The sequence below is a fragment of the Medicago sativa genome, chromosome 4, assembly GCF_051527215.1.
Source record: "Medicago sativa cultivar Bolivia chromosome 4, Bolivia_mono, whole genome shotgun sequence".
Taxonomy (NCBI): domain Eukaryota; kingdom Viridiplantae; phylum Streptophyta; class Magnoliopsida; order Fabales; family Fabaceae; genus Medicago; species Medicago sativa.
The window spans coordinates 78,175,426-78,202,221 of NC_140752.1; the positions used below are offsets into that span (position 1 = coordinate 78,175,426).

General features: G+C 30.7%; 2 protein-coding genes across 5 annotated transcripts; both read left to right on the forward strand.

The window, feature by feature from the left end:
• The first annotated feature begins 781 nt into the window (after positions 1-781).
• Positions 782-11,408, forward strand: IQD13 (IQ-domain 13). Of its 4 annotated transcripts, none has more exons than XM_085703850.1 (7): positions 782-1,249; positions 7,809-7,855; positions 8,077-8,165; positions 8,952-9,365; positions 9,660-9,893; positions 10,055-10,186; positions 10,458-11,408. In XM_085703850.1, the coding sequence occupies exons 3-7, from the start codon at positions 8,100-8,102 to the stop codon at positions 11,214-11,216; spliced, it is 1,605 nt and encodes a 534-aa protein (XP_085559976.1). In that variant the 5' UTR covers positions 782-1,249; positions 7,809-7,855; positions 8,077-8,099; the 3' UTR covers positions 11,217-11,408. The 4 variants fall into 4 exon arrangements, with proteins under 4 accessions (XP_085559976.1, XP_085559974.1, XP_085559977.1 ...); XM_085703848.1 differs by lacking the exon at positions 782-1,249 and adding an exon at positions 6,989-7,203; XM_085703849.1 differs by lacking the exon at positions 782-1,249 and adding an exon at positions 7,245-7,591.
• An 11,471-nt stretch (positions 11,409-22,879) lies between these two features.
• LOC146932204 (stearoyl-[acyl-carrier-protein] 9-desaturase, chloroplastic) lies at positions 22,880-25,935 on the forward strand. Its single transcript, XM_085703852.1, has 3 exons — positions 22,880-23,115; positions 24,304-24,808; positions 25,116-25,935. Exons 1-3 carry the CDS (start codon positions 23,000-23,002, stop codon positions 25,674-25,676), a joined length of 1,182 nt encoding a protein of 393 aa, XP_085559978.1. The 5' UTR covers positions 22,880-22,999; the 3' UTR covers positions 25,677-25,935.
• Positions 25,936-26,796: the final 861 nt, after the last annotated feature.

Consider the following 26,796-nt stretch of genomic DNA (forward strand, 5'->3'; position numbering starts at 1 on the left):
GGTCTTGTAAATAGCAGGAACAATTATTTATAAATAACAACTGGTTTCTTGCATCAAAGTTAGTTTAGTCAGCGACAACTTCTCCCTTGCATTTTGGTTATCTAATATATTTTTTTTTATTAAATGTTCACTTATTTCATACAATTTAGTTGATAAGTGTTGAATATCATTTTAGAATTGAATTGAAGTGATGATATTCTAAAAAAAAAAGGGTAGTGACTATATACAAGCATACTCCATTTTGTGTCAAATCTTCCCATTTTACTTATACCAAAAAAAAAGGTATTTGGGTTCTTTGGAATGAAAGAAACCAAAGACTCTTTGCCAACACAACAAAAAACAACATAGCAATTACTTGAAAAGGTTAAGATTACATCTCTCAAATGGTTAAAAGCAAAAAATGTATGCTTTCCATTTAGTTATCATATGTGGTGGCAGCGTCCCCTTACTTGTTTGGGGATTGACTGATGTATTTTTCCTTGCTGTTTTTTTTTTGTTTTGATCAGTGCTATTTTGTAATCTTGTTTTGTTTCCTTTGGCACTCCTTGTGCTAGGGACCAAAACTTTTTGTTAATATATCTCATTTTGCTTTGTTAAAAAAAAACTTATACCAAAAAAAATATTATTATTATTTTTTTTTTAAGGATTATTATTATTATTATTAAGTTACACTACTTTGTCAATTTTGCAATCAAAAAAGCATATACCCCTTTCTATATTGTACTGTCGTACAGACGTGGAGTCTTTTTTCATATATATTTTTTTTCATTCATTTAACTTTATCCCACACACACCAACACTATATTCATTTCATTTCATTTCATTTCATAGTTAGTTTTCTCTCTCTTTATCAAAGAAATTCTGGAAAACTCTCTCATTCTCTAACAAACCCTAGCCGCCGCCTTCCTCCTTCCATGTTTCTCCGGTGACGGCGTTTCATTGTTCCACCATCTTCATCCTTTCCTTTTCATCACTAATTTTACTCTATCAAATTTATTTTCATGTCAAAGATAATTTTAAATTTTCCTACAACCATCTTTTCGGCTAGATCTCGACAACCACATACAAACTTTTGAAAAACCATCACCATAAAAAGAGTCCTCTCCATCTTCTTTACAAAACCCATTAAAAAAAAATCAGGATCAGACTACGTTCGCCGGTTACCACCGTGCCGGAGCTTGCAACCACCGCGCCGGAAAAGAGCTTACATGTTTTCATCCCAATCTTGTATGTTTTGGACCAGATCTAGGTCAGAATTTTTACACAAACACTGATCTGATACATGCCCCAATCTTGTATGTTTTCATCCAAGTTCTTTACATATTTTGTTTCCATTACATGCAACAACAACAATAAAAATATGAAATTGGATGTTATTTTGTTTTATTTTTAAGAGATGTATAATTTTCTTTTTGTAGATGGATCTTTTTTTGTCATTTTTAGATCTGATACAAATGATAAAAAAAAAAACCGTTTTTTTATACTATTGATAACAAAAGTCCTTTTTTCAATGAATATTTTTTGGTTTTTTTGATAAAACAATTTTTACCCTATTTTTGAAATTCTTTGAAGATTTCTTTTGTTCTTGCAAAAATATATAAATAGAAGACTTTTTTTAAGTCAAAATGAAGATTTTTCATTTCAGAATATAGGAAGTTTTTTTCTTTGTTTTTTTTTTTTTACGGATGAAAAAAATTTGCTTGCAAATCAAAAGAATGTTTTTTTTTCTCTTTCAATATTCACTTTCTGTTATTACTTGTTATGATTGAACAAAAATTTCACTTAGATTTTCTTGTAATATGACTCAAATAATATTCATTTCTTTCTAAAAAAAATTCACTTTATGTTATTACATGTTATAATTTAACTAAAAACATAGTTTATTTTTTCAAGGCCAAATTGTTATGCATAAAAAAAACTCAAACTGATACTAAACCATATTATCATTACTCAGAATCAGCAGCTCATCCCACTATCTCTTATTTATGCACTCTTTTATTTTATTTTTCCCTTTTTGCTAGTCTGTGATCTGGAATCGTCCTGCCAATGAAAGAATAAACATTAGATCAGCTGACAAGTTTGCAAGACAAACAAAGAAGACACGAATATTTTTTTTTTTTTGAAGGAAAAGAAGACACATATGTTGTATATTTGCTTTTTTGTTGTTGATATAATTGTAAAATTTTGTTAGGACTATGTTTGGATATGTATTTTTTCTTTAACTTCTCATCTTGATCATTTTCCGTTTTCTACATTTTCTTGTTTTGCCTCATATGTGATGTTGATGATTCTGTAATTTGTTAAATGTCATATGAAGCTCAACAATAAATTGAAGACAAACAAATAAAGAAATAATGAGTTTAGTGATCATTTTCATGGCCTTTTAAAGATGAAATGAAATTATTTTACCTGTTCGTGTTCTTTGTTTTTAAAAGAATTTCCTGCAATGAGAGAAAAAATGAAGTTAGAAAAATTAGAAGAAGAACAAATGTAGATAAGAATAAGTCAAAAAAAGAGGAAATGAAAATGAAAGAAAGATGTGAGAATATGAGAGTATTGAAGGATAAATATAAAGTGCATTTGAAATTTGAAATTTGAATTGAGATTTTGGCTCCATTGATTGGATTCCGTGTCAACTAAAATCTGTCTTATAGTTAGCATGTAATGAAACTGACTTTTTGAAGAGCAAATAAACCAAACTATAAGCTTTTTATAGTTAAATGACATCATAGTAGTTAAGTGAAGTCATTTAGTTAGAAAAAGTAATTTTTAGACAAAATATACCCTTAAAAGTGAGATGTGGCGGCCAACCATTGATGGGCAAATATAAGTTTTCCACAACATCTTCTCTTCTTATATTAAGAGAGATGGTATTTTTGTCAGATCTCATGTTCTAGTTCTAAGTGGATATGAAATTATGAAAATGTTGGTAAGGTAGCAATAATGAAAGTTTAAGAAATAATAATATAGCAGTATACCAAACATAAACCGTCTATTAACTATCTAAGAAAACAAATGCCTACCAAAATTATCTAAATGTCCTTTTCTCTAACTTTTTTAACTTCACAATTATACCACTTACAAAGGATAAAATTGGTAATTCAAGTTCCAAGAATGCCTCACAAATCTTTTGTCAATTGGACTAACAATGCCCTTATCACAAACACTAACATAGCTAAAGGAAAATCAACTTTTTAAGGCTATTTCGGATATTTTGCAACTAAACTCAACTTTCCCACTTTTATCTAATTCAAACTTTTGAAAATTTGAATTTGAATTTCAAATTTCAAACTAAATAGATTCTTTTTATATCCATCCTTTACCTTATCTTTCTAAAAAAGTTTATCTTCTTTTCTCTCTTCTATCCTTCTCATCTTCTATATTACTGCTTTCTCTAATTTTCTTTTCATTTATGTCATCTCTCATCTTCTACAACTAACATTCTTTCATATTATGACATTCTTTCTTTATATTTACTTCAAAAAAAATGAGATCTAATCTTATCATTTGATTGTTGTTATTACTGCAGGTATGAGAGAAAAGAACTGACTCGTCTTGATCATGTGAAGAAAGATGTACAAACTTAAAATGAGATGATTTAAACTGTGATTTTTGTTTGCTTAAACTGTCGCCTGGAATTGCAGAAAATGAAGAGAAAAGGTGTGTGGGAGAGAAGGTACAAACTGACTCTGTCTTTCATGTGCTCTGTCTCTTTTTCAACTTCTAATAATGAGTTTTTTTTCTTTTTATGCATGAAAAGGGAAAGACACAAGGTGTAAACAATATCAATAAAGATTATTCACATATTACACATTAAGGTATCACTTACAATTTCCTTTCCTTTTTTCTTTCAACTTAATCAATTTTTATTTGCTTTTTAAAATAACAAAAAAAACTCGTCAAAATTATATTTTCTTCTATTTTTACACATTTTTCATATCCAAATACACAGGAAGGCTTATGACATTTCAAAGAACCAATAGATATAATATTATTTATATTAAAGCGAGAGAATGTATGTTTTTAGTTGAACTAGATATTATTTATATTTCAAAAGAAGTGAATCAATTGGAACATACAAAAAAAATTGAGTTATATTAAAGGAAGTTATACTAAATCTGGGATGAATTTCAGTTTGGGTTTTATTTTTTATGCATAACTATTTGGGCTTGGAAAAAATAACTATCTTTTTTGTTATACTGAAAACTAATTTTTTTATTTAAAGGAAGTTATACTAAATATTATTATAATTTAGAAAGAAGTGAATCGATTAGCCAACATACAACAAATTTTGAGTTAGATTAAAAGAAATATTTTTTCAAAAGAACATAATAAGTCGCAATAAAAAAAATTGTTAAATCATTCTTTTGTTTATGTTAAGAGTGAATATTGACAGGAAAAAACATATTCTTTTGATTTGCAAACAAAAAAATTATTCAACTATGAAAAAAACCTACTTAAATTATTCAACTATGAAAAAATTATACTAAAAATTATTCAACTATGAAAAATTACTCAACTATGCAAACATAAGAATACTTTGTTTATGCATGTTTAGTTTCAGATTTCAGTATGTAGATTTAATTAAAAAAAAGTAAGATGTTTAAATAAAATCAAAAAACCATCAATTTAAAATAGATATATGAGAATGCTGAGTTATTGTACCAATAAAAGTTATTGTACCAGTAAAATAGAGAAGGAGGAGGACTTACCAAGAAAAAGAAAGATAATACTCCGGTGTGGTGGCTGCCGGTGGTGATGCGGTGGTGCGGTTCTTTTCGACAAAGTTTGTGAGACTATTATTTTTCTTTGAGGTTTTTGTTAATCAGTTGGTCAAGAGTGCAGATCCAATATTTGTTTACACAAATCAACGTCGAAGTTGCCGGAAATGGCCTCTAAATCCGGCGGTCTGAAAAAATTAAATTGATAGATCATAAAAATAAAAGTGTGTCTTATAAAGGAGGAAGTGATTAGTTTTCAACACATGCAAGCTTGAAGATTGACAAAAATGGAGGATTAGTGAATGAGGGTTGGAGAGAGCTTCACGAGAGAGAAGGAAGATCACAATTTTTCTTCCTCTTTTGTCTATTTCATCCACTAATACAGCCACAGAAAAATTAACATTATGCCATTGCCACTCATCAGTTTATATTTTACTATTTTGCCATTATATAGTTGTATTGACCACTTTATCCTTCACTTTGGTGGTATTGATCCAAAAAATATATTTTGATCCAAATATTTGTTAGACTTTTTATATTCTAATTTATTCCTTCTCCACTAAAATTTAGAATTGGGTTGTTACATATTTTCACATATTTTAATTTTGTTTTGGGTTGTTTCATATTTATTTTTTTTGAAGGAAGGGTTGTTTCATATTTTATTATAGGATTTAAGACTGTACGTTAATGAAATTGTGAATAAAGAATAGCGTAAAATAAGTATTCAAATTTTGTTTATATTTGAATAGATCCGCAATATATTAAACTATCATGCACTTGACAAGGTTTCACTAATCAAATTTCATAACTAACTCAAATGTATGTGATAAATTGTTACTTACTAAACTAAGTTTGATACACGAAACAAGTTATCATTGATAAAAAAAAAAAAAATTTGAACACTAGACCGTCAAAATTAATGTATACTTAAGAAACTTAGACCGTCAAAATTATTGTGTTGTTCTATCCTAATACTTTGGTTTGATTTTATAACTCAGTTTTGAGAATTAATTGTGATATTTGCTAATAAGATGACTAAGAGTTTATAAAAATACTATATAATAAAATCTCCAGATAAAATTTCCACAACCAAAATCATCCGAAGAGTGTATAATTGTTACACGGGACCGAATTTGAACACTAATATAATGTATACATAAGAAACTTAGACCGTCAGAGTTATTGTATTGTCCTAACACAATACTTTGGTTTGCTTCAATAACTAAATTTTTAGGATTAATTATGATATTTGCCAATAAGATGAACTAAGAGTTTATAAAAATACTATATAAAAAAAAACTCCATATAAAATTTCCACTACCAAAATCAACCGAAGAGTGTATACTTGATACACAGGAGCGAATTTGTACACTAATCTAATGTATACATAAGAAACTTAGACCGTCAAAGTTATTGTGTTGTCCTAACCTAATACTTTGGTTTGTTTTAATAACTAAATTTTTAGGATTACTTATGATATTTGCCAATAAGATGAACTAAGAGTTTAAAAAAATACTATATAAAAAAAAACTCCATATAAAATTTCCACTACCAAAATCAATCGAAGAGTGTATACTTGATACACGGGAGCGAATTTGAACACTAATCTAATGTATACATATACATAAAAAACTAAAGATTGCCAAAGTTATTGTGTTGTCCTAACCTAATACTTTGGTTTGCTTTAATAACTCAATTTTGAGGATTAATTTTGAAATTTGCTAATAAGATGAACTAAGAGTTTATAAAAATGCTATATAAAAAAAAAACTCCATATAAAATCTCCACTACCAAAGGACTATATCAAAGTTTTTTTAAATGCTCCATACTACATTTCCACTACTAAAATTATCCGAATAAAGTATAATTGATACATGGGACTCAAAATTACTCACCTATTAAATTATAAATTTTTTTATAGCATTATTTACTATTATATTTGTTCTCGCCAACGTACAACGACACGTGTCGTCGCGCGGCGCAGCCGCGCTACCCGTGCTCAGCACGGGTATCTCGACTAGTTTTATAATGTACTAAATTCTTTTTCTTTATGTAGGTGTCCACATAGTCTTCCCATTGAAGTAAAGTTAGTTGAACATTGAGTGAGAAAGTGGCCAACCATACCATACCCTTCTTTATTTTCTCTTTCTCTCATCATCATCATCATCAAACCAAAAATCTAAATTACTAATATTAGTCCCACAAATACAAAGAAAATTAATTATAAACTCCATAAAAAGGTGAAAGGTTGCTAGAACAAGAAAAGTAACAAACCAAAGGAATTGGATTCTTAGAGAGAGAAAGAGAGAAGTATTATGTGGTGCTGGAAAGAAGAAGGAGGCTAGAAAAATAAAAGCTAGAGAGAGAGAGAGAGAGAGAGAGAGAGAGAGAGAGAGTTTCTTCTTTTTTGGTCTGTCTTTGTAACTTTGACAGTACTTTTAGGAGTTATTGTAACTTTGGAAGCTCTGTGACAACTAACAAGGTATCTTATCTTATATGATCTTAAGTGTTTGTTAATATAGTATCTTTTAATTTGAAGATATAGCTTTTAATTAAGGTTGTGTTATGTTTTTTTAATTATTATTATGGTTATGTTATGAATCATGTTGTGTTGGCATGGACATGTCTGAATTATTATGATTCTTATGAATTTTCATCAACTTAATTAACAGTAACTGACTTTACCTCGGGATCCTTTTAATTCAATTATATCCAACCTGTCAGAAGATTTATGTATCATAAAGTATTCTTGTTATAACTGAAAATAATAATTCACCTTCTCTTTCACATGTTCATAACTTGTTCTTTCTTCTCAATTTTCCTTTGTTTCTAGACCAATAATTCATCTTTCATTTTTCAATTCTTCTCAGGTTTGTTTACAGTATTTTTTTTTTTTAATTGATCATGTGATGGATCCTTAGATTGGTTGTCTAAACAAGTGTCAAATTCAATTGATTAAAATTAGTAACACTTTCTTGTTTTGCATAAAGAAGGTTCTTTTCTTAAGGATGAATGAAGACTTTTTCATTTCATGTTCATTTGTGAGTTATTTATTTATTTATTCAATTAATTTTTGGTATTCAACAGCCTGAAAATAAAATAGAGATGCTGCCTCCTTGCCGTCGATCGTTCTGGTGAGCTTAATTCTCTCACAATTTCTTCCTTAAGTAAAAAAGAAAAATAATACTTCCATGTTGATTGTTGTATATCCTTATTCATTGTTTTAATATGTCTTGTTATTGCATAATATTGAATTCCTCATATATTTGGAGGTAGCTGAAAAATGATTGAATTTTAAAAAAATAACACAAGCATGCACATTCCTTAAATCTTATATCTTAATTTAAACTTACAGGAAGAAACAGGAATGCTACTGAGATGGGAAAGAAGGGGAGTTGGTTTTCAGCAATCAAGAGGGTTTTTACACATCACTCTAAGGGAAAGGTAATTTATCCTACTGCCTTACATTGTCTATTCCGAGAAATGTGAAATGCTTAGTTTGTTTTTGTATGTTGTTCTTGTTGTGGTTCTTATAATTGGTTTTCTTATGGCATTAGATGCCAAAATTGTTAACCATTTAAGGATATGACACATATCCCTCAAGAACATGGTTTGAATCTCACTACTGATGTGAAGATTTCATGATAGAGTAGTTTGTAAGTACCTGTTTTCTGAGCTGAGACTTTTTCCAATCACATTGAGCGTCTCGGATTCAACTCACCTGAACTGTTATTGACAAAAAAGTTGTAGCCAATTTGATGAGAATGGACTGTAATGGATAGACCTTTGATAATATTAAGAAAATTCTTCCTTATGAGTTATGAACATTCCAAGCTTGTACCGTATCAAAATTTCGGTTGATTGGCCTTTTAATTCATATCAAGGTCCTGCATCTTAATTTTTTTGTCAAATGTCAATTAGTTTTGTTCGTAACTACTAATAGATTATTTGAAATATTGCAAAAGGATTTAGGATATTGCTTTTAATTCATCCCGCATCATTCTTACATCATACTTGCGTTATGCATTAGTTTTAAATTATTTTACCTCTTTTGCGTGAACTTTTTTTCTGGAAGCAACATATGCATGATGATATCATTATTTTATTACGAATCCGGTGTTTTCATAATTCTACCTTTGAAGTTGAATCAAGTTCTGTTACCGAATTTAAACTTATTTCAGTTCTTCATATTGATCTATCTAAGTCTAATCATGCTTATTGACATAGCAGGATTCAGAAAACAAAAGCACAAAAGAGAAGAAGAAAGGTGTAGGAAAACTAAAGCATGGAGAGACCAATTCTTTCATACCCCTCTTCAGAGAACCAAGCAGCATTGAGAAAATATTTGGGGACTTTGAAAGAGAACAACAAGTACTTGCAATTAGGCCTCCCACACCTCCTGAGCGACCAAAAACGCCACCTTTCGTCCCTCCTAGAGTTGCTTCTCCTAGGCCTCCTTCTCCTAAGCCTCCTTCTCCAAGGGATCCATCTCCAAGGGCCGCTTCTCCGCGAGTTACCTCTCCGAAAGCGGCATCTTCGCGGAATGTTCATCAACACAAGGAGGTTCGCAACAGACCAGAACCAACTTTACAGAACCAGCATGTCTCGGCGACTAAGATCCAGGCTGCTTACAGAGGTTATATGGTAAGCTTTTATATTTTATTGTTAATGTAATTAATAGAATTTAGCCTTTTTGAGGTGTTCTCCTTACAAACATATTCGGGAATTAAAATAGAAACTATAACATAAAAAATAAAAGTATTTAGGTTACGTTTTGATTAACTTTTAGTATATGAGAGTACCTCATCTAAGATAAGTATGAAGTATTTGGTTTCTAAATTTGGAAAATGCCGCTTGATCCATTAATTTTACCAGCTTTTTTATCGATCATGAAACAAAAGTATCCTAACTGTAATATGTGGTACTTGCAATATATAGGCCAGGAAGAGTTTTAGAGCTCTGAAAGGTTTGGTAAGGCTTCAAGGAGTGGTAAGAGGACAGAATGTGAAGAGGCAGACAGTTAATGCCATGAAACACATGCAGCTGTTAGTGCGAGTTCAGTCTCAGATTCAATCTCGAAGAATCCAGATGTTAGAAAACCAGGCACGATATCAAGCCGAGTACAAGAATGAAGCTGGAAGTACCTTGGGGAAAAGTGCTTTAGGACATGGTGTAAGTTATCATACTCTTCTTTATCGTATTCATCAATTTTATATAAAGTAACTTCTTAATATCTAATACTTCTATTCTGAAATATGTGCATGATTATATTTTCAACTGCCTTTATATAAATCAGACTAATTTATTTTTGATAATTTGGAATTTTTGTAAAGTCTGAGGCAGGTAACAATGAAGATTGGGATGATAGCTTACTGACAAAAGAGGAAGTAGAAGCGAGGTTGCAGAGGAAGGTTGAAGCAATCATCAAAAGAGAGAGATCAATGGCATTTGCATATTCACATCAGGTACCCACCAACACAGCCTAGACTTTTTATTTATGCTTTTATTTTGGCTTAAATACGCTTATGATCCACCTATTTTAATCGAAACAAAAATTTCAGTACACCCATTTCTAAATCTAAGATTTTTGTCTCCTTGTTTCACAAGTTTCGGGAACTTTTTCCACAATCCAGTTTAGCTAATTTTTTATGATTAATGATGTGGAATTATATTTTATGATGCGACGTTGCTAATTTAGATCACTATTTGTTATGACTTTGTTGACTATGTTAACAGTTATGGAAGGCCACTCCAAAATCAACTCAAACGCCTGTGACAGATACGCGATCGAGCGGATTCCCATGGTGGTGGAACTGGTTGGAAAGACAATTACCTGCATCAAACCCACAAGAAAAACAGGTCCTGAAGAATTTCCAATTCACACCACCAAGACCATATTCGGAACAAAAGACAAGTCCAAGACCTGGCTCAAGCTCTCAAAGGCCTTTTGCCTTTGATAACATGGATACACCAACTCCAAAATCAACAAGATCGACTATATTTCCATCTTCAAAACCATCTAGAACTCCTCCATTTAGAACTCCACAAGGAAACACTTCAAGCGTGACGTCAAAATATTCAAGGCCAAGGGGAGTAGGATCCAATTCACCTTTCGACGTACCATTGAAGGACGATGACAGTCTCACAAGCTGTCCACCGTTCTCCGTTCCAAACTACATGGCTCCAACTGTTTCTGCCAAGGCCAAAGTACGCGCTAGTAGTAATCCAAGAGAAAGATTTGGCGGTGGTAGTAGTGGCTGTGCAACTCCAACAAGCACTGATTCCAAGAGGAGAGTCTCATTTCCTTTGTCACAAGGAATAGGGTCATTCAAATGGAATAAAGGGTCAATGTTCTCTAGAAATAAGGATTCTCATGGCTCTCACAGGACTCCAGATAAATACCAGTCACTTGAATCTATTGGAAATGTGAGTGTGGATTCAGCAGTATCCTTGCCTGCAAGGGTTGAAAGAAAGCCTTTTACAAGATTTGTGTGATTTAATTCTTTCTTTTTTAACCATTTTTATTTGTCTAATGTTTTGGTGGTGTTATTGTCAGTTGTATTATGATTATGATTATGATTGAGAGTGTATTAGTGGTGATGATAGTTTGACAGAAGTATACTCCATTGTAAACTAATAAAAAAAAACATAATAGGAAATAATGGTTTGTTAACTTTTGATTTGAAACTTTGTTTTTTGAGACTAATGTGTTGCTATGCTATAAAGTTCATTTTCATTGTATGATTCATTTTACATATTCTTCGTAGGATATACCAATATAAGCAACCCACTATGACTGTCAAAGTTGGTTTGGCTCGACGGCCGGCCGATGGCTTTGTGTTTTAGGAGAACTGCCCTCCTAAATTGTAGGACTGGAAAAGACTGTGAATGCTGACCCCAAAGTTTCTTGACTTTTTACCTTAACCTCCCATCGGGTAGTGTATTTTACACTCTAAGCAAAGTTAAGTCTAATGAATAATGTGTTAAGCCAGTAATGAGGTAACCAAGTATTTTCCCCCTAAGCTGTGGTGGCTTATTCAGCAAGTTGGAGCGCCTACTGTTCCTATACCATCTTCCACTCTAGCTCCCTTCATATCAATCTATTTAAGTCTAATCATGCTTATTAACATAGCAGGATTCAGAAAACAAAAGCACAAAAGAGAAGAAGAAAGGTGTAGGAAAATCCCACCCTTTAGTTTTTTACATTCACACCCGCTTTTCGAAGGGTTTCATAAATGTACTCACATTTCACTCACATTTTGTATTTACCCACGGCCGAGAAACAAAATCCTTTTCTAGTTTGATAAAAAAGGAGATCATTGTCGTAAGTGTAAGTTAACTTATATGTCATCTTATCAACTGAGTTAATGATAAATGAAACAAACAAACGATTAATCAGTTGATTACGCTGTCAATCAACTAATCACCAAATTTCGCATGACGGTCGGAGAATAACAATTCTAAATTATAGTTTTAAATTAGAATTAATTATATACTAGATAAAATCATTTTACACATTTAAAATCAATTTTGATACCTTTAAAAATAGAACCGGACCAGACATGCACTAAACTATTTTAGTGTATAATATAATTCAAAAGGACTACAAAACGGGTCTTTGAATATGATTCTAGATAAAATCAACCATTTTATTTGACATATAGATTAAATCAAACCTTTTCTTTGACTAGTAGAAGATAAAAGCAAAATTTAAAAGCAAAAGTTACTTTATTCTTTTCGTGTTTGATTTTTTTTTCTTCTTCGAATCTGTTCTAGTTATTCCCCAACTTAATTCCACCAATATTCAAAGCTAATTACTAGTATAAAGCAACTTGTTGACTTAAATGGGTGGCTGTGTCTAGGAAACAACTTGCTTGTTCTTTCACTTGTTTGTTTTAGATCGAATGCATCTTTTTAGTTTAACATTGGTATTACAATAATCGTTTATGTTTTCCTTAAAAAAAAAAAAAAATCGTTTATGTTTCTCTTTGTATTGGTTATTTATCTCTTTAATAATTTACTCCTCCGGTCACATTTATAAGCAAAAAGTAACTTTTTAGATACATTTAATAATCAATGTATCTTACCTATAAATGTGATCATATATATTAGTTATTCAATGAATCTAAAAAGTTAATTTTTGCTTATAAATGTGACCGGAGGGAGTACATTCTTACCGTTTTAATAAACTCCGTCACAAAACAATTGCATATAACATTCACCGACTCGACTCTGATCCAGATCAACAAAAAAAAAAAAAAAATTGAAGGACAAAGAAAATTATTAAAAAACACTCAAGAAAAAATAAATTATCTCTCCATCTTCAAACTCAAGCCCAGTAAAAACTCACATATTCATCTTCATATGTATCTTTCTCTCAAACCAAACCATCTTCACCTTAAATTCTATCATCCCTCAAAGTCAAACACAAGCTGTCTTCTCTTCCATCTTCAACCCAAAAAAAAAAAAAATAAGTAAACCAACACTCTTAAAAATATAAACTCTATTTTGATGATGACTGATGAGAAGAGTTTTTTAAAAGGATAAATGTGAAATTAGAAAAATGTAAATGATCAATAGTGCAAACGTTAAATTTAAAGGACCTTCGAAATATATTTAACATTTCATTTATTGGAGTTTGTTCATAATAATTATGTTGAAAGCGATTTGGGTGATTCATTTACGGTTCTTTGGTGATATTACCACTCAATCACCTAACCTATCTCCACTTGTTCAAAAAAACAACTATGTTGTAACAACTTTTTCTCTCATACTTATTTTATGTTTTTATTTTATACATTACTTTATCTCTCTACTACTTTAATTTTTGGGTCAATACTTATTTTTCTTTGTAAATTTATGATTGTCTTGTAAATTGTCATATAAATAGTTGTTTAAATAACACGTCTCTTTGCATAATCGTTCAACTATAAGTTAAGATTTTTTTTTCATGAGTGATTTCTAAATCAAGGAAAAATATATGAATAAAATCTCTTCAAACTCAATTATATAATATTAGCTCAAAGGTTGGTCCAAAAACGAGAAGTTAGCTAGTTATTACCACCACCACACGTAGGTAGTTACCAGATTTTTTGCCGTTCTGCCTCAGCCAACGTAATTACTTGTGTCTTTTTCTATGTGAATTTAACTGTAAGAATATCCCATAAGACGACATAAAACGAATATAGACACACAACACACACAAATGTGAAAGATACTAATAATACTATAAATCTAAGGTAAGAAACAAAGAATGCACATTTTCTTTTGGAGAACACAAACATAAGCAGAGATGGTATCAAAGTGCTAAATCGAATCTCTGGTGACATATGCTTGAATGGTAAGGCAAAGAAAATGATGTAGAAGAAATCAAGAAATTATGTAACTGGCAAAAATAGTATGCGTGTTTTAGTGGAATTCATATACGTGTTTCTTAAACTGTGTTGGTGTGGATTTCTAAAAATCCAACATTTGTTTTGTAAGAAAATATATAAAGAAGAAAAGTCCAACAATTGTTTGTAGTATACGAGGAAAATATTTAAAATTACATTAGCAGGATTTATTTACATTATTGCCTGGAAGTAGTGTTACTTCTTTTTATTTTTTTGGTAAACAAAGTAAGGTAACTTTTTTTTTAAGGAAACAAAGTAGTGTTACTTCTAAACCTCTATAGTTATTTTAAATATGAGTTAATTTAAACTTAACTCTTACAAAATAATAATGGATTTAAAACATGATATATTCCCTTTTTTATATTTTTAACTACTTTTATTCTTTATAAAAATTTATCAATATTTATGAACAACACCTAATGCAAATGTATAGTTACTCCTTTTTTCGAAATAAGGAAGGTCGTTAGGCCAAACTACAAAAGAACATGACGATTAAAATAGACATTGGCTACATCATGTTATAAAAGGTTAACACAACCCGATGGTGAATGATTTAAATAGTAAAAACCGTAGGTATTGAAAGGGTATTTCCCACCCACGAGTCAGTTAGCTACCTGGTTTGTTTTTCTATAAATATAAGAAACGGTAACTTGTAGATCCTTCATCATAAGACAATTAATGAAGGAGACAATAGAAAAGCATGGATGTGTCGAGGAACATCCCTTATTAACCTAAGACACCACAATAGTCGAGTCAGATTCAAGAGAAAATGTATGCCCAAACAAGTTGAAGAGCATAGTATATTCCTCAAAGTTTTGACATGAGCACCAAACAATACCCCAAATTCCGGTCAAAACCATCTAAGCACACACTTGATTCATCTCTAAAAACTCCTCCACATACAGCCTTGTGATTACTAGCTATAACAGCCCTATTTGTATTACACTTAACACTTCCTCTATATGGTACTTTCCACTCAACTTGAACTGTGAAATATTGACCCTGCAAGTGCGGGAATCTTTGCATATGTTGGGTAACTTCCTCCATCAATAAGACCGCCTGACTACATACTACATGTTCATCAAAAGCTTTACCCGCAAAAATATGTTGATTTCTATTAAGCCAGATGCACCAAATGGTTATGCCAAAAGCTATGTCATTGTTTTTAGTACCTGCTCCACTCACAAGTCTGAGATTCTGTTGCAACCATTCCTTAAGCTCATGATTAGGTTGATTAGAAAAACTAAAATTCATTTGCTGCCACACACCTTGAATTTTCACACATAAAATGTATAGTAGATAATCTCATTTAATTTTACTATTAAAAATGTATTATATTATCTCAATGCCCTTTATGAACCTTAATTCTTTTTTCTTGAACCTTAATTCGTAATAATAGAAAAGTTCATAAAATAATATATAAATTAATCAAAGAGTTTTTTTTTATAAAAAGTCATGCTAACTAGTGTTTCTGAAACATTAGTTAATGGAGCATAATTTTTTATTAAAAATATCATTTTTTTTACACTTTTAAAAGTTTTACTACACAAATTCCAATTTATTTTTACTATATTTACTTCTTATTTAGTGTCTTATGTGTATTTGTTAGTATTTTTTTTAATATATTATTAAGGTGTGTCAAGATTAACATCGTATAATAATACTAAATACATTAGTTTTGACGTACCTCTAACATATTTAAGTGATTTTCAATTCATATAAAATTTTATAGAGATGTGTAAGAATTAAACTTTTAAATCAAATAGTAATCAATTTTGTAAAAGTGTAATAAGTAAAATATTAGTCGACAGTAATTTGATTCCTTAGTTTAAAAATTATATTCTTAAAGAAATTAAATTATAATTTGCTTACATTTAAAATTATTAGTAAACTGTTTACTTACAGTTTTTTTTATTATTTGCAAATTTACACGCGTAAAAATTTCACAATAGTAAGTATGTATTGAAAACTGTGCATTTTATATGAAATATATAACATTTTAATAAATGATAGTTGTTTTTGGTAAAAAAAAATTCTAATTTTAGTTTTCTTAAGTTTTAGGGTTTTCCTAACGAGTGTTCCTATGATATTTTTAAGGATTACAAAATAAGAAATTATTTTTTACATAAATCAAAGAGTAAATTGCACTTACGTTCCCTGAGGTTTTATTAAAACACACTCACCTCCCCTCTAGTTTAGAAAAAACATTAACCTCCCTTAATTATTTCATGATTGGAGCACTTTCCCCCTTGGACACTAACATCTGTTAATTTTTAACGGTGCACACCAAAAAAATTCCCCTTCATCTTCATTCACAGTCCTTCATCTTAATTGGATTTTTGCGATTCTCCTGCACACTGGTTCAATAGACGCTGTCGTTTAAATGATTTCTCCAATTTTCACCATTTTTCAATCGCTTCAACCCTCTTCATTGTTTATATGCTTTCTCCGATTTTCTTTATTTCTTCACCTCTTCATCGTTTAAATAAGATTTTGCCTATTATATAGCATGCCTTTTCAATTTGTTTTGCACATGTGTTAATGGAAGCAAATTTGGTTAAAAACTCACTGGTCTGCATATTTGGTGCAGACAGATTTGGCACAAATTCAATAAATAATAATGAGTTCCTTACAAAGCAATAATATAACAGGAATATCATAGCAAAGACAATGTTACTATCTGCAGAACAAAAATTTGTAGTCCATATTTGGAACTAAAGCCATTGATAAAAATTCAAACATATCCAAAAGGCTGGTTGTTGGTGAGGAAGATTAAACGTTGTTTGATGGTATGCGATTAAGCAAGATGCAAGAGACAAGTAATCGTGTGAAGCTAGTTGTGTTTTGGTGGAAAAGTGATGAAAGGTCGGTGACAACGTTTCATGTTTCTAGTTTTTGGGAGAAAAGCAAATTAGGGTTTAACTTTTGATGTTAGAGATAAATAGTGGATGTAGAAAGTGTTAGTTAACAATGTTAGCATAAGGGAGATTAATGTTTTTTCTAAACTAGAAGGGAAGTGAGTGTCTTTTAATAAAACCTCAGGGGAGGTGAGGTGAGTGCAATTTGCTTTAAATCAAATATTTCGATTTTCAGTGCATTGATCATACAAATTTTTATACAAAGTGATTTAAAACTTTTAAATAGTGTTTCAGTGACGCTCATTAACATTTTCCTAAGTTTTAACATGTACACACTTCAGTCGCTATTATAAGCAGAAATTCATCTTTTAGATTCATTCAACAAATAATGTATGTTGTGTCAAAAAATAATGTATGTTGTTTATACTCCATCAAGTAACATTTATAAGCAATTATTTCTTTTTTCATGTTCATTAAATAATGGGAAATGTTAACTTGTGCCCTTAAGACATAAGTTTAGAAGCCAAATGTAGAAATAATGTATTGGAATGTGTGCATTAAACTTTATCTTTAATGTTTTAATGAATTGAATGCACAAAGTTTAAAGAAATATTTCTTTTTTTGGATTTATTAACATGTGACCTGAGGGCACAACTTAACACTATCTAAAAAAAATATAATTTTTTTTTTTTTAATAATGGTGAGTTCTATCAAGTAGAAGAATCTGCGGTACGGTGAATTGAATCTACGGTATATTTTACTCATTTTGATTACGTTTCTTTGACTTTTTTTACTCACTTTGACTCCTTTATATAATAGGGGATGATAGCAACGGGGAGCTGGGGCCACATATATTAAAAATCTGGATGGCTAAGTTAAGTCCTCCATACGGAAAATGATTGTAAGTACATATACTTAACATAAGTTGAGATTACGGTCGACCGATGCTGTCCACGGAGTAAATGCGTAAGACACTTTTTATGTATATTTATGGAAAATATTAAAAAATATTTTTAAATCATCCAGAATGGAAACTAACTAATACTATGAATATAAAATAGAAACTTGTTCAAAAGTTATACAAAAATAATTGTATAAACATCATTTTTCAATACATAATCGGCACTCAATATCTTGAACCCAACATCTAAACAATGTTATCGTAAGAAAACTATAAAACTTTTCCTAAAAAAAAGAAAACTTTAAAACTTATTTTGGTCCTATTTATAATAAAAAGTCACAACCTTAAAATATGATTTTATTAAAAAAAAAGAAAAACTTTAAAGTATATTTATTTCATAAAAGACTTTTTTAGTCTCCATTTAATGTATTTTTTGTGTAGTCAAAGTTTAAAAAGTAAAAATGGTGTTTTCAATTCAAATATTTCTTTTATTGTTTTCTTAACTAGTGTTCCGGAGACACTAGTCAGCAAAACCCTTATAAAAACATTCAAAAAGTTAGAAGAGCTAATAATTATCTTCATTTTGATGTTTTTCCCTTTTTATATAATAATAATAACAACAATAATAAAATAACCGGAGTTGAAAAAGATAAATATTGTCTTTTCCCCAATAAAATACTCTAATTTAATGTATCTCAATTCAATTAACTACTTCATCAACGATTATTTCATTTGGCCTTGTGCGTTTAACTCAATTTGTAAAAAGGACCGAAATTTGAATCCCGAACACCTAACTTATTCACCTTAAAAAAGTGAATTTCTATCCACTTGCCTAATTGACAAAAAAAAAAAAAACTATTGCTGCATTCGATCTTAAATCCAACAAAACGTTGGGTCCTCGAATATTTATGCATTTGGTCCAAATACATTGACGTTTGGTACGTGCAAATACTTCATCCGTTTCGCAATATTTGACGCTTTTGAGGAATTTACACATATCAAAAAATCAAATAAATTTTGTTATTTTTGATGAAATTTTATGTGTTATTTTCTATAATACCCTTAACTATTTAATATTTTATTATATTATTTCTCTCTACAATAAATAAAGAAGCAAGTGTATTATTGATAAACCAATAATTAATGTTGCATTAAAACTTAAAATAACAAGTAATATAAAAAAATTATTCTTCAAAAACGACAAATATTATGAAACGAAAGAAGCAATGCTACACTGTAAGTATGTTGGACGGAGGCTGCTTATCACATTGACATCACCATCAAGACATGATGACTTGTCTTCGTCCAAAGAATTAAATAATGAATTTGACATGTGTTGGGGGACTCATGGAGTCAACACATTCATTCAGTTTGGTTCTTCGTTAATATCAAGGTTCCTCAAAATCACCTGTTCTATAAATGAACCAAGTTCTCCATGTTGGCCATGTGGCCTGGATTTCAAGGAAACACATTGAAATTGTCGTGAAAACCTAAGTAGCATGAATATGGCAATTCTCTGATTTCCAATCTAAGGAAGGGATTTCTCTAACTCTCTTGTCGGATGAAATTATTGTCTGTTTGGATGATCAAAGAAAGTGAAAGGAAAGAAAGAATAAGGAAAGATTATATGAGGAAAGAAAATGAATAGAAAGTGAGAGGATTGTTTTAGTTGTTTGGTATAAAAGAAAGTGGAATAGAAAGTTGAAGGAAAGAAAGATATATATTTATTAATTGACATAAATACCCTTAAATATATACACCCCTTTACAATATATATATATATATATATATATATATATATATATATATATATATATATATATTAGGATGGGATTGGAAGAACAGAGGAATTGAAAAAATAGGGGTGTTTTTTCTTCAGGTGCAATTAAACGGCAAATTGAAAAAATAAAAAGAGAGAAACAACAAAGAAATAATAACACAAATAAAATGCAATAAAAGTAAAGGTGTTTTGGACTTTTCAGATAAAAAGTGGTTGTTCCTCAACCTTTCTCTCCATATTGGCGTGGAATGATTTCTGATGTGGGTCCCATTAAATTCTTTCTTTCCATGGCCGTTTTAGAGAGTTCCAAACTAGAGAAAATGTTTCTTTCCCTCATCTTTCTCTCCTTCCCACAATCTTTCCTTGGAAACAAACACACCCTTAGTGTATATCCCATCAATGGAACCAATTTTTAATGTGTGAAACCGACTTTAATTTAAGGAATTATAAAAGAAAATTATTTCTTGAAAATTGTATATTCTATGTTTTAAGAGATTAATTAAAATAGACTGACAGTGTAAAACAATTTTACACTGTCAACCGATTAAAATCACTAAATTAAACATGTCAGCTTAATGCTAAAATAGAAAAAATCAAATAAAATCTTTTTCAATAAATATCTTCTACTCATGTTTTTTGTTTTTTTATTTATTTTTAATTTAGGTATTTGAGGTTGCCATTTTCACATGTGTTATGATACTGCATCCTTTCATCCTTCCAAAGTTAGTTTGAAAGAGACGATTTGAAGAAAAAAGAAAATCATGAACATCTCTATCTCCTCCCACACCACCCGCTTCATTACATAACAAAAATATCTCTAATGAGAAAACCAAACAAAATCATCAAAAACATTCATCGACAAACACAAATAATTAACCCCTTTTGTTTCTATTATTAATTTAGTACCAAAAGATCATCCCAACAACCATAGACTAATCAAATTACATTTTTTAAATCGAGCCATTTACAAAAAAAAAACTTTAAATGTTACAAAAGTTAAACATTTAATCATGAAGAAAGAAACAATCTGAAAAGATAAGCTACAGGATTTAGAGGGAGTTAAAAGAAGAAGAGATGAAGAAGAATGAGGACAAGGGTCAAGATAAAAGGAAAAGGGGATTGAAGAAAACAACAACCTTAATTAAACTAAGAAACATGATTAGAAGAAAGTTATTAGGAAAGATTTTCTTTGATTTTTTTTTTCTATTTTTAACATTAAGGTGAGGTGTTTAATTGAGTGATTTTAATTGGTTGACGGTGTAAATTGTTTTACACTGTCAGTCTATTCTAATTAATCTCGTGCTGTAAAAGTTAAAAAGCTGCACTTTTCAATGCAAATCATATTTTTTTCTTTCTATTTTTAGTTTCTAGTGCTCCGGAGCACTAATCTTTCTTGTGTGTATCTTTTTCTAAATTGAATAAGTAGAGAATATCCTAACTCACACAAGTGAGGAGTTGTGATCTTATATATTTAACGGACATTTTTATTTGGATAGAGGTATACTCATTGTATAAAATAATAATAATATTTTTAAAATAATTTTAAATTAGTCTATCTTTTTCTAGATGAAGGTGTCCATTAAATAGAGAGGATCTTTTACCTACAAGTCACAAGTGAGATAAGTCTTGCTTTATACATAAATTATTTTTTCTTGTTAGATCAATAAATTTAACTATTAGATTAAATAAAATATGATATAATTTTTTAGTCTAATCATTGAAAAGAAACTTATACATGACAAGACAATTTTATTTGTGCAATTTAGAGAACATCTATGTGTATAATGAATGGATAGTATAAGGTATGTATACCAACAAAATATGCTAAAAGCGATCGGTCTACGATTGTAGTAGTATTTATCACTTTCTGTATTTACTCCTCGATCCTATAATGAAAATGGGAAATGTTAACCGTACCCTTGGAATATTGGTTAATGATATCAAAAAATGAACGATTCTTTTCATCGTGGTATTAATTATTATTTTTATTGTATGATCTAACTAGAAATGATATGCTTACTTAATGGTTGATGAGATGCAAACTTAACTAGTATCACTCACTCTGATTCTCTCTCCAAAGTTAAAAAAAATTAAGATTATTAGTGTTGCTTTCTTTGATAATTAAACTCAAGACATTATGTCGTCGTGAGCTTAGATCAGTTGATATGAACAATGCATAATACATGAAAGGGCTGGAGTTCGCCACCACAAAAAAGAAAAGAAAAAACTCAAGACATTATGGTTATTAAACGGATGCTCTAACCAACTAAACTGCAAAAGCTTCAAAATAAATATTAAGAAATTATAAACTTAATTACAGTATTGTACCAATGATGTAAACAAATTATATATACATATTCGGTTCTTTATCACAATATAGTTATATTACAATATTAGTCTTGCAATATCTTATTTTGATTTCAAGTTTTGAATTTATTTTTTTCTCAAGTCGATTATTTATGTTTCTTTAACACAGATGATAGATTGTTGATTTTTCTCAATTTTGATGGAGAGAAAGAAAAAAAAAATGTTAGTAGATGTTAAAAGGGTTAAATATGTTTTTGGTCTCTATAAATATGTCAACTTTTCGTTTTAGTCCCTCTAAAATTTTCCTTCAACTTTTAGTCCCTATAAAATTTTCAATCATTACTTTTGGTCCCTATTTTTAATTTAATTTTTGTATTTTTTAATGAAATTGTGCAGAAATGTGTAAAATATTCTAAAAAAATTTCCTAAAAAAAATTAGAATTTTTTAACAAAACACAAATTAAATATGAATTTTTAACCTTAAAACATATAAAAATTCATATTAAATTCATGTTTTGTTAAAAAATTATGAATTTTTTTTTGGAGTGATTCTTATAATATTTTGAATTTTTCTGAAAAATTTTATTAAATAATATGAATTCTACATATGAGTTTACTTTAAAAGAGGGACCAAAAGTGAAGATTGAAAATTTTATAGGGACTAAAAGTTGAAGGAAAATTTTAGAGGGATTAAAACGAAAAGTTGATATATTTATAGGGACCAAAAACACATTTAACCCAAGTTAAAAAGAGTGAGTGTATTATAGGGTGGGGGTAAAAGAGTAGTACTAATAATGAGAGTAGGAAAATACTAGGAGTATGGGGAAGAGAGGTGGAAAAAGTAGTAGTAAATAAAGTCACAACTCTACACACAAGTAGTATTATTATTAAGTGGCTGTCCCTTCCCATTGTCCATTCCTGCCTCTGCCCACAATACACTCACACACATACACATACACGCATACTCTCTCTTTCTCTTTCTCTCTCAAATCCGTGATTCCCAATTTCATCTTCTTCTTCAATCGAATCCGAATCCAACAATGGCTCTCAGAGCAACCCCTTTCCCTACACAAACATCCTCCTTCTCTCTCCCTCAAATGGCCAGTCTCAAATCTCCCAAATTCGTCATGGCTTCCACCCTCCGTTCTGGTTCCAAGTCAGTATTCCCTTTTTCAGATCCCTTTTTCAATTCATCGTGCATTTCATTTCATCTTCAATTTTGTTGATTCTCAATTTTTTTTCGTTAAGTTGATTATTGATTATTTAATTTGTGATATGATATTGAATTAATTTTTGGTTTGGTGAAATGATGGTTGGGGTGGTTCGATTGCATTCAAGTTTTGATTTTTTTTGCTTTGCATGTATAGTCTTATGGTTGGTGAGGATATTCAGGATGCTTGTTTGGTTCAATGATTTAATTTTTCTCACCAACTTATATTCACAACGTTCTTTCTCAGTATTTTTCATATTATCACTTGTTATGTTTGCTACTATTCCACTTTTTTTTTAATTTTTTTTTTAATAAATAAAATTTTTTACATGTTTCTGTCAGTAACGTATTTAATGATTTTACCCTATGTTTTTCTCTAGTATCTTCTAATATTCTTAACAAGTACACCTTAGTTTTGTTTTTTTGATTGTATTCTATGGTATAAACGCATATTCCCTAGGTGGCTTCGCTATAAATTCAATTTGGGAATTTTTTATTTCATTCCTATTCAACATGAATCTCTGTGTGTATAATCAATTATAATTTTTGGAACTTGTTGGGTCTATATTACCATCTGCTTGATTTGATTTGATATGCTTCTTAGTCTTTAATTCATGCATATGTGAATTTGATGAATGTTTACAGAAATTGGTCATACAGTCACGATGTTGGTGGCCGTCCAATGGCTCATTAAAATTTGATTTTGTTTCTTTTATGTAATTCTAAAATTACCGAACTTCATTTTGGACCGTCAATTTTGTGTGACTGCAGGATTTGCTCACTGCAGCAAATCCGGGTCCATGTTTACCGATTCTTTTTTATGATAATCTTGTTGGAGCTGAATACAGAGTACTGGTAATACTTCTAGTGATTTGATTGATTAACCTATGCATTTAAGGTGGTGGTACGCACTGCATATTCTGCCAAATTGTCATTTTGATGATATCTACACGGGAGTTTTGTGATATTGTTTCCACCAATAATATTAACAATTCAACACATAAATAAATTATTTTGCCTGTTAAAGAAATGAATGATATTGATACAATCTGGTATAAATCAATTCACAAAAGCAAGATCATTTGAATGGTGTCTACTGTTGCTCTAAAAAGTTATTTTATATTTACTTTGCAGAGAGGTTGAAAATATTAAGAAGGCTTTCACACCTCCCAGAGAAGTGCATGTTCAAGTAACCCACTCTATGCCTCCCCAAAAGATTGAAATTTTCAAATCGTTGGAGGGTTGGGCTGAGGAAACCTTATTGACTCACCTTAAACCTGTAGAGAAGTGTTGGCAACCACAGGATTTTCTGCCCGATCCTTCCTCAGATGGATTCGAAGAGCAAGTGAAGGAACTGAGAGAGAGGGCAAAAGAGCTTCCAGATGATTACTTTGTTGTTCTGGTTGGAGATATGGTCACAGAAGAAGCTCTTCCTACTTACCAAACTATGCTTAATACTTTGGATGGAGTTCGTGATGAAACTGGTGCCAGCCCTACTCCTTGGGCTATTTGGACAAGGGCATGGACAGCTGAAGAAAATAGACATGGCGATCTTCTTAATAAGTATCTCTATTTGTCCGGCCGTGTTGATATGAGACAAATTGAGAAGACAATTCAGTACCTGATTGGCTCTGGAATGGTAAGATCCTAGACATCTATTGATGATCTTAGTTAGTTTCATAATAAATTACATAATCATTGCTATTGCAGTCAATGTAATACTGAATTTGCTCAAAATGGACATTTTATCAACTAATGTCTAATGCATCCTGATGCATCAATGTGTCACTGTCAGTATATTTCATATTTATGTTTTGAATTTCTAGAATAAGATCAAACTTCCCTTGAATTCATTTTTGACTCAAAATATTATGCTGCTAGTTGAATCTTGTCATATTTATTGTTTATATCTCTCTAATTTTGGATTGATGGAATTTGATGGATAGGATCCTCGGACTGAGAATAGCCCTTACCTTGGCTTTATCTACACTTCATTTCAAGAGAGGGCGACCTTTATATCGCATGGAAACACAGCCAGGCTTGCTAAGGAACGCGGCGATTTGAAGTTGGCTCAGATCTGTGGTCTGATTGCCTCTGATGAGAAACGCCATGAGACTGCTTACACAAAGATAGTGGAAAAGCTATTGGAGATTGATCCTGATGGAACAGTTATTGCTTTTGCTGACATGATGAGGAAGAAAATTGCTATGCCAGCACACCTGATGTATGATGGCCGAGACGACAACCTGTTTGATAACTATTCTGCTGTTGCCCAGCGCATTGGAGTCTACACTGCCAAGGACTATGCTGATATACTTGAGTTTCTGGTTGGGAGGTGGAAGGTGGCCGACATAACCGGACTTTCAGGTGAGGGACGAAAGGCACAGGAGTATGTTTGTGGGTTGCCACCAAGAATCAGAAGGCTGGAGGAGAGAGCTTCAGCAAGAGCAAAGGAATCATCCAAACTTGCATTCAGTTGGATTCATGATAGGGAAGTACTACTCTAAGCATATTAAGGATCATATTAAATCTTCCAGCAACTCTACTTGGAGCAATGTTGAACAGTTGAAAATTCAGTTTGTCATTTTTGTTTGGTGAAACAATCGTTCTGTTGCGTGGTCTGTTAAGCATAAGCAATCAGGGGCAGCTGTAGTAATAGAAATGTTTTTTTTTTTTTCCTTTTCCTTGTAGTAGTGATATGTTTTAAGTATAAGTTGACGTTTTTATCTTGCAATTTTGATGATAAAGAAAATTTAATTAATGGTCCGTGCATGTGTGTGAAAAGTCCTTTAAAGGCAATTTTGATGGCGATGGGAACGATTTGTCATTGCGGTCACCGGAATACTTGAGTTGGTGCGAGTGCCATGTAAATTTGTTGCTTGTAGCTTCATTGGAATAGGCTACATTGGTATATTAGTAGGTATGCAGCTGCATCACAAATTAAGAGCATGTACTAGAATAACAGTTTTAACAACGGGTTGGGGATTCTGGAAATGAGTCAGAGTCGAGGCATGCAGTTATTGCAGTTGAATCATAGGTACTTGCTATTGGCTTAAGACTAAGTTTGTGGTTGTTCTTTGTAATTAGCAATATTTTGATGTTTTGGGGTTTGTTATTTTGAATTAGCATTATTTTTAAGTTTAGGGTGAGGTGCTAGAAGAACTTGGTTGTGAAAAAATAATAAAAGAAATGAAAAGAAAAATCGTAGACTTAACAATAAAAAATTTGTCAAAAAATAAAAAGTTGGACTCTTGAAAAATAAAATAAAGAAGAAGAAAAAGAAAATAAATAGTTAGTTTTATTAATACACATGTTTTGGCAAATAGATTACAAGTTGGCTGTGCTTTAATGTTTCGGGATTGTAGTTGTATCTAACTCGAATTCTTTTGATTAACCTAGTTTTTCAAATATATCTCACCTTAACTTAAGCCATGTTATAAGCTTAAAAGATCTCTAAACTGTGTGGGGTCTTACTTGACTTTGAATGACCGTTTATAATTTCAAGTTCATAGTAAAATGCATTAACATGTTGACGATGCTAATTGACAAGTGCACCAAATTGTAAACAAATAATAAAGTAATGTTGTCTCCACAAGAAATATCGTTCAGCTTAGCAATAACATAATT

Bases quoted from the DNA above. Each gene is read 5' to 3' on its own strand.
- LOC146932204 (XM_085703852.1), top strand. From the start codon at position 23,000: ATGGCTCTCAGAGCAACCCCTTTCCCTACACAAACATCCTCCTTCTCT. The intron at 23,116-24,303 runs GTCAGTATTCCC...TTTACTTTGCAG, and splicing joins ACCCTCCGTTCTGGTTCCAA to AGAGGTTGAAAATATTAAGA. The intron at 24,809-25,115 runs GTAAGATCCTAG...TTTGATGGATAG, and splicing joins ACCTGATTGGCTCTGGAATG to GATCCTCGGACTGAGAATAG.
- IQD13 (XM_085703850.1), top strand. From the start codon at position 8,100: ATGGGAAAGAAGGGGAGTTGGTTTTCAGCAATCAAGAGGGTTTTTACA. The intron at 9,366-9,659 runs GTAAGCTTTTAT...TGCAATATATAG, and splicing joins CTGCTTACAGAGGTTATATG to GCCAGGAAGAGTTTTAGAGC. The intron at 9,894-10,054 runs GTAAGTTATCAT...ATTTTTGTAAAG, and splicing joins AAAGTGCTTTAGGACATGGT to TCTGAGGCAGGTAACAATGA.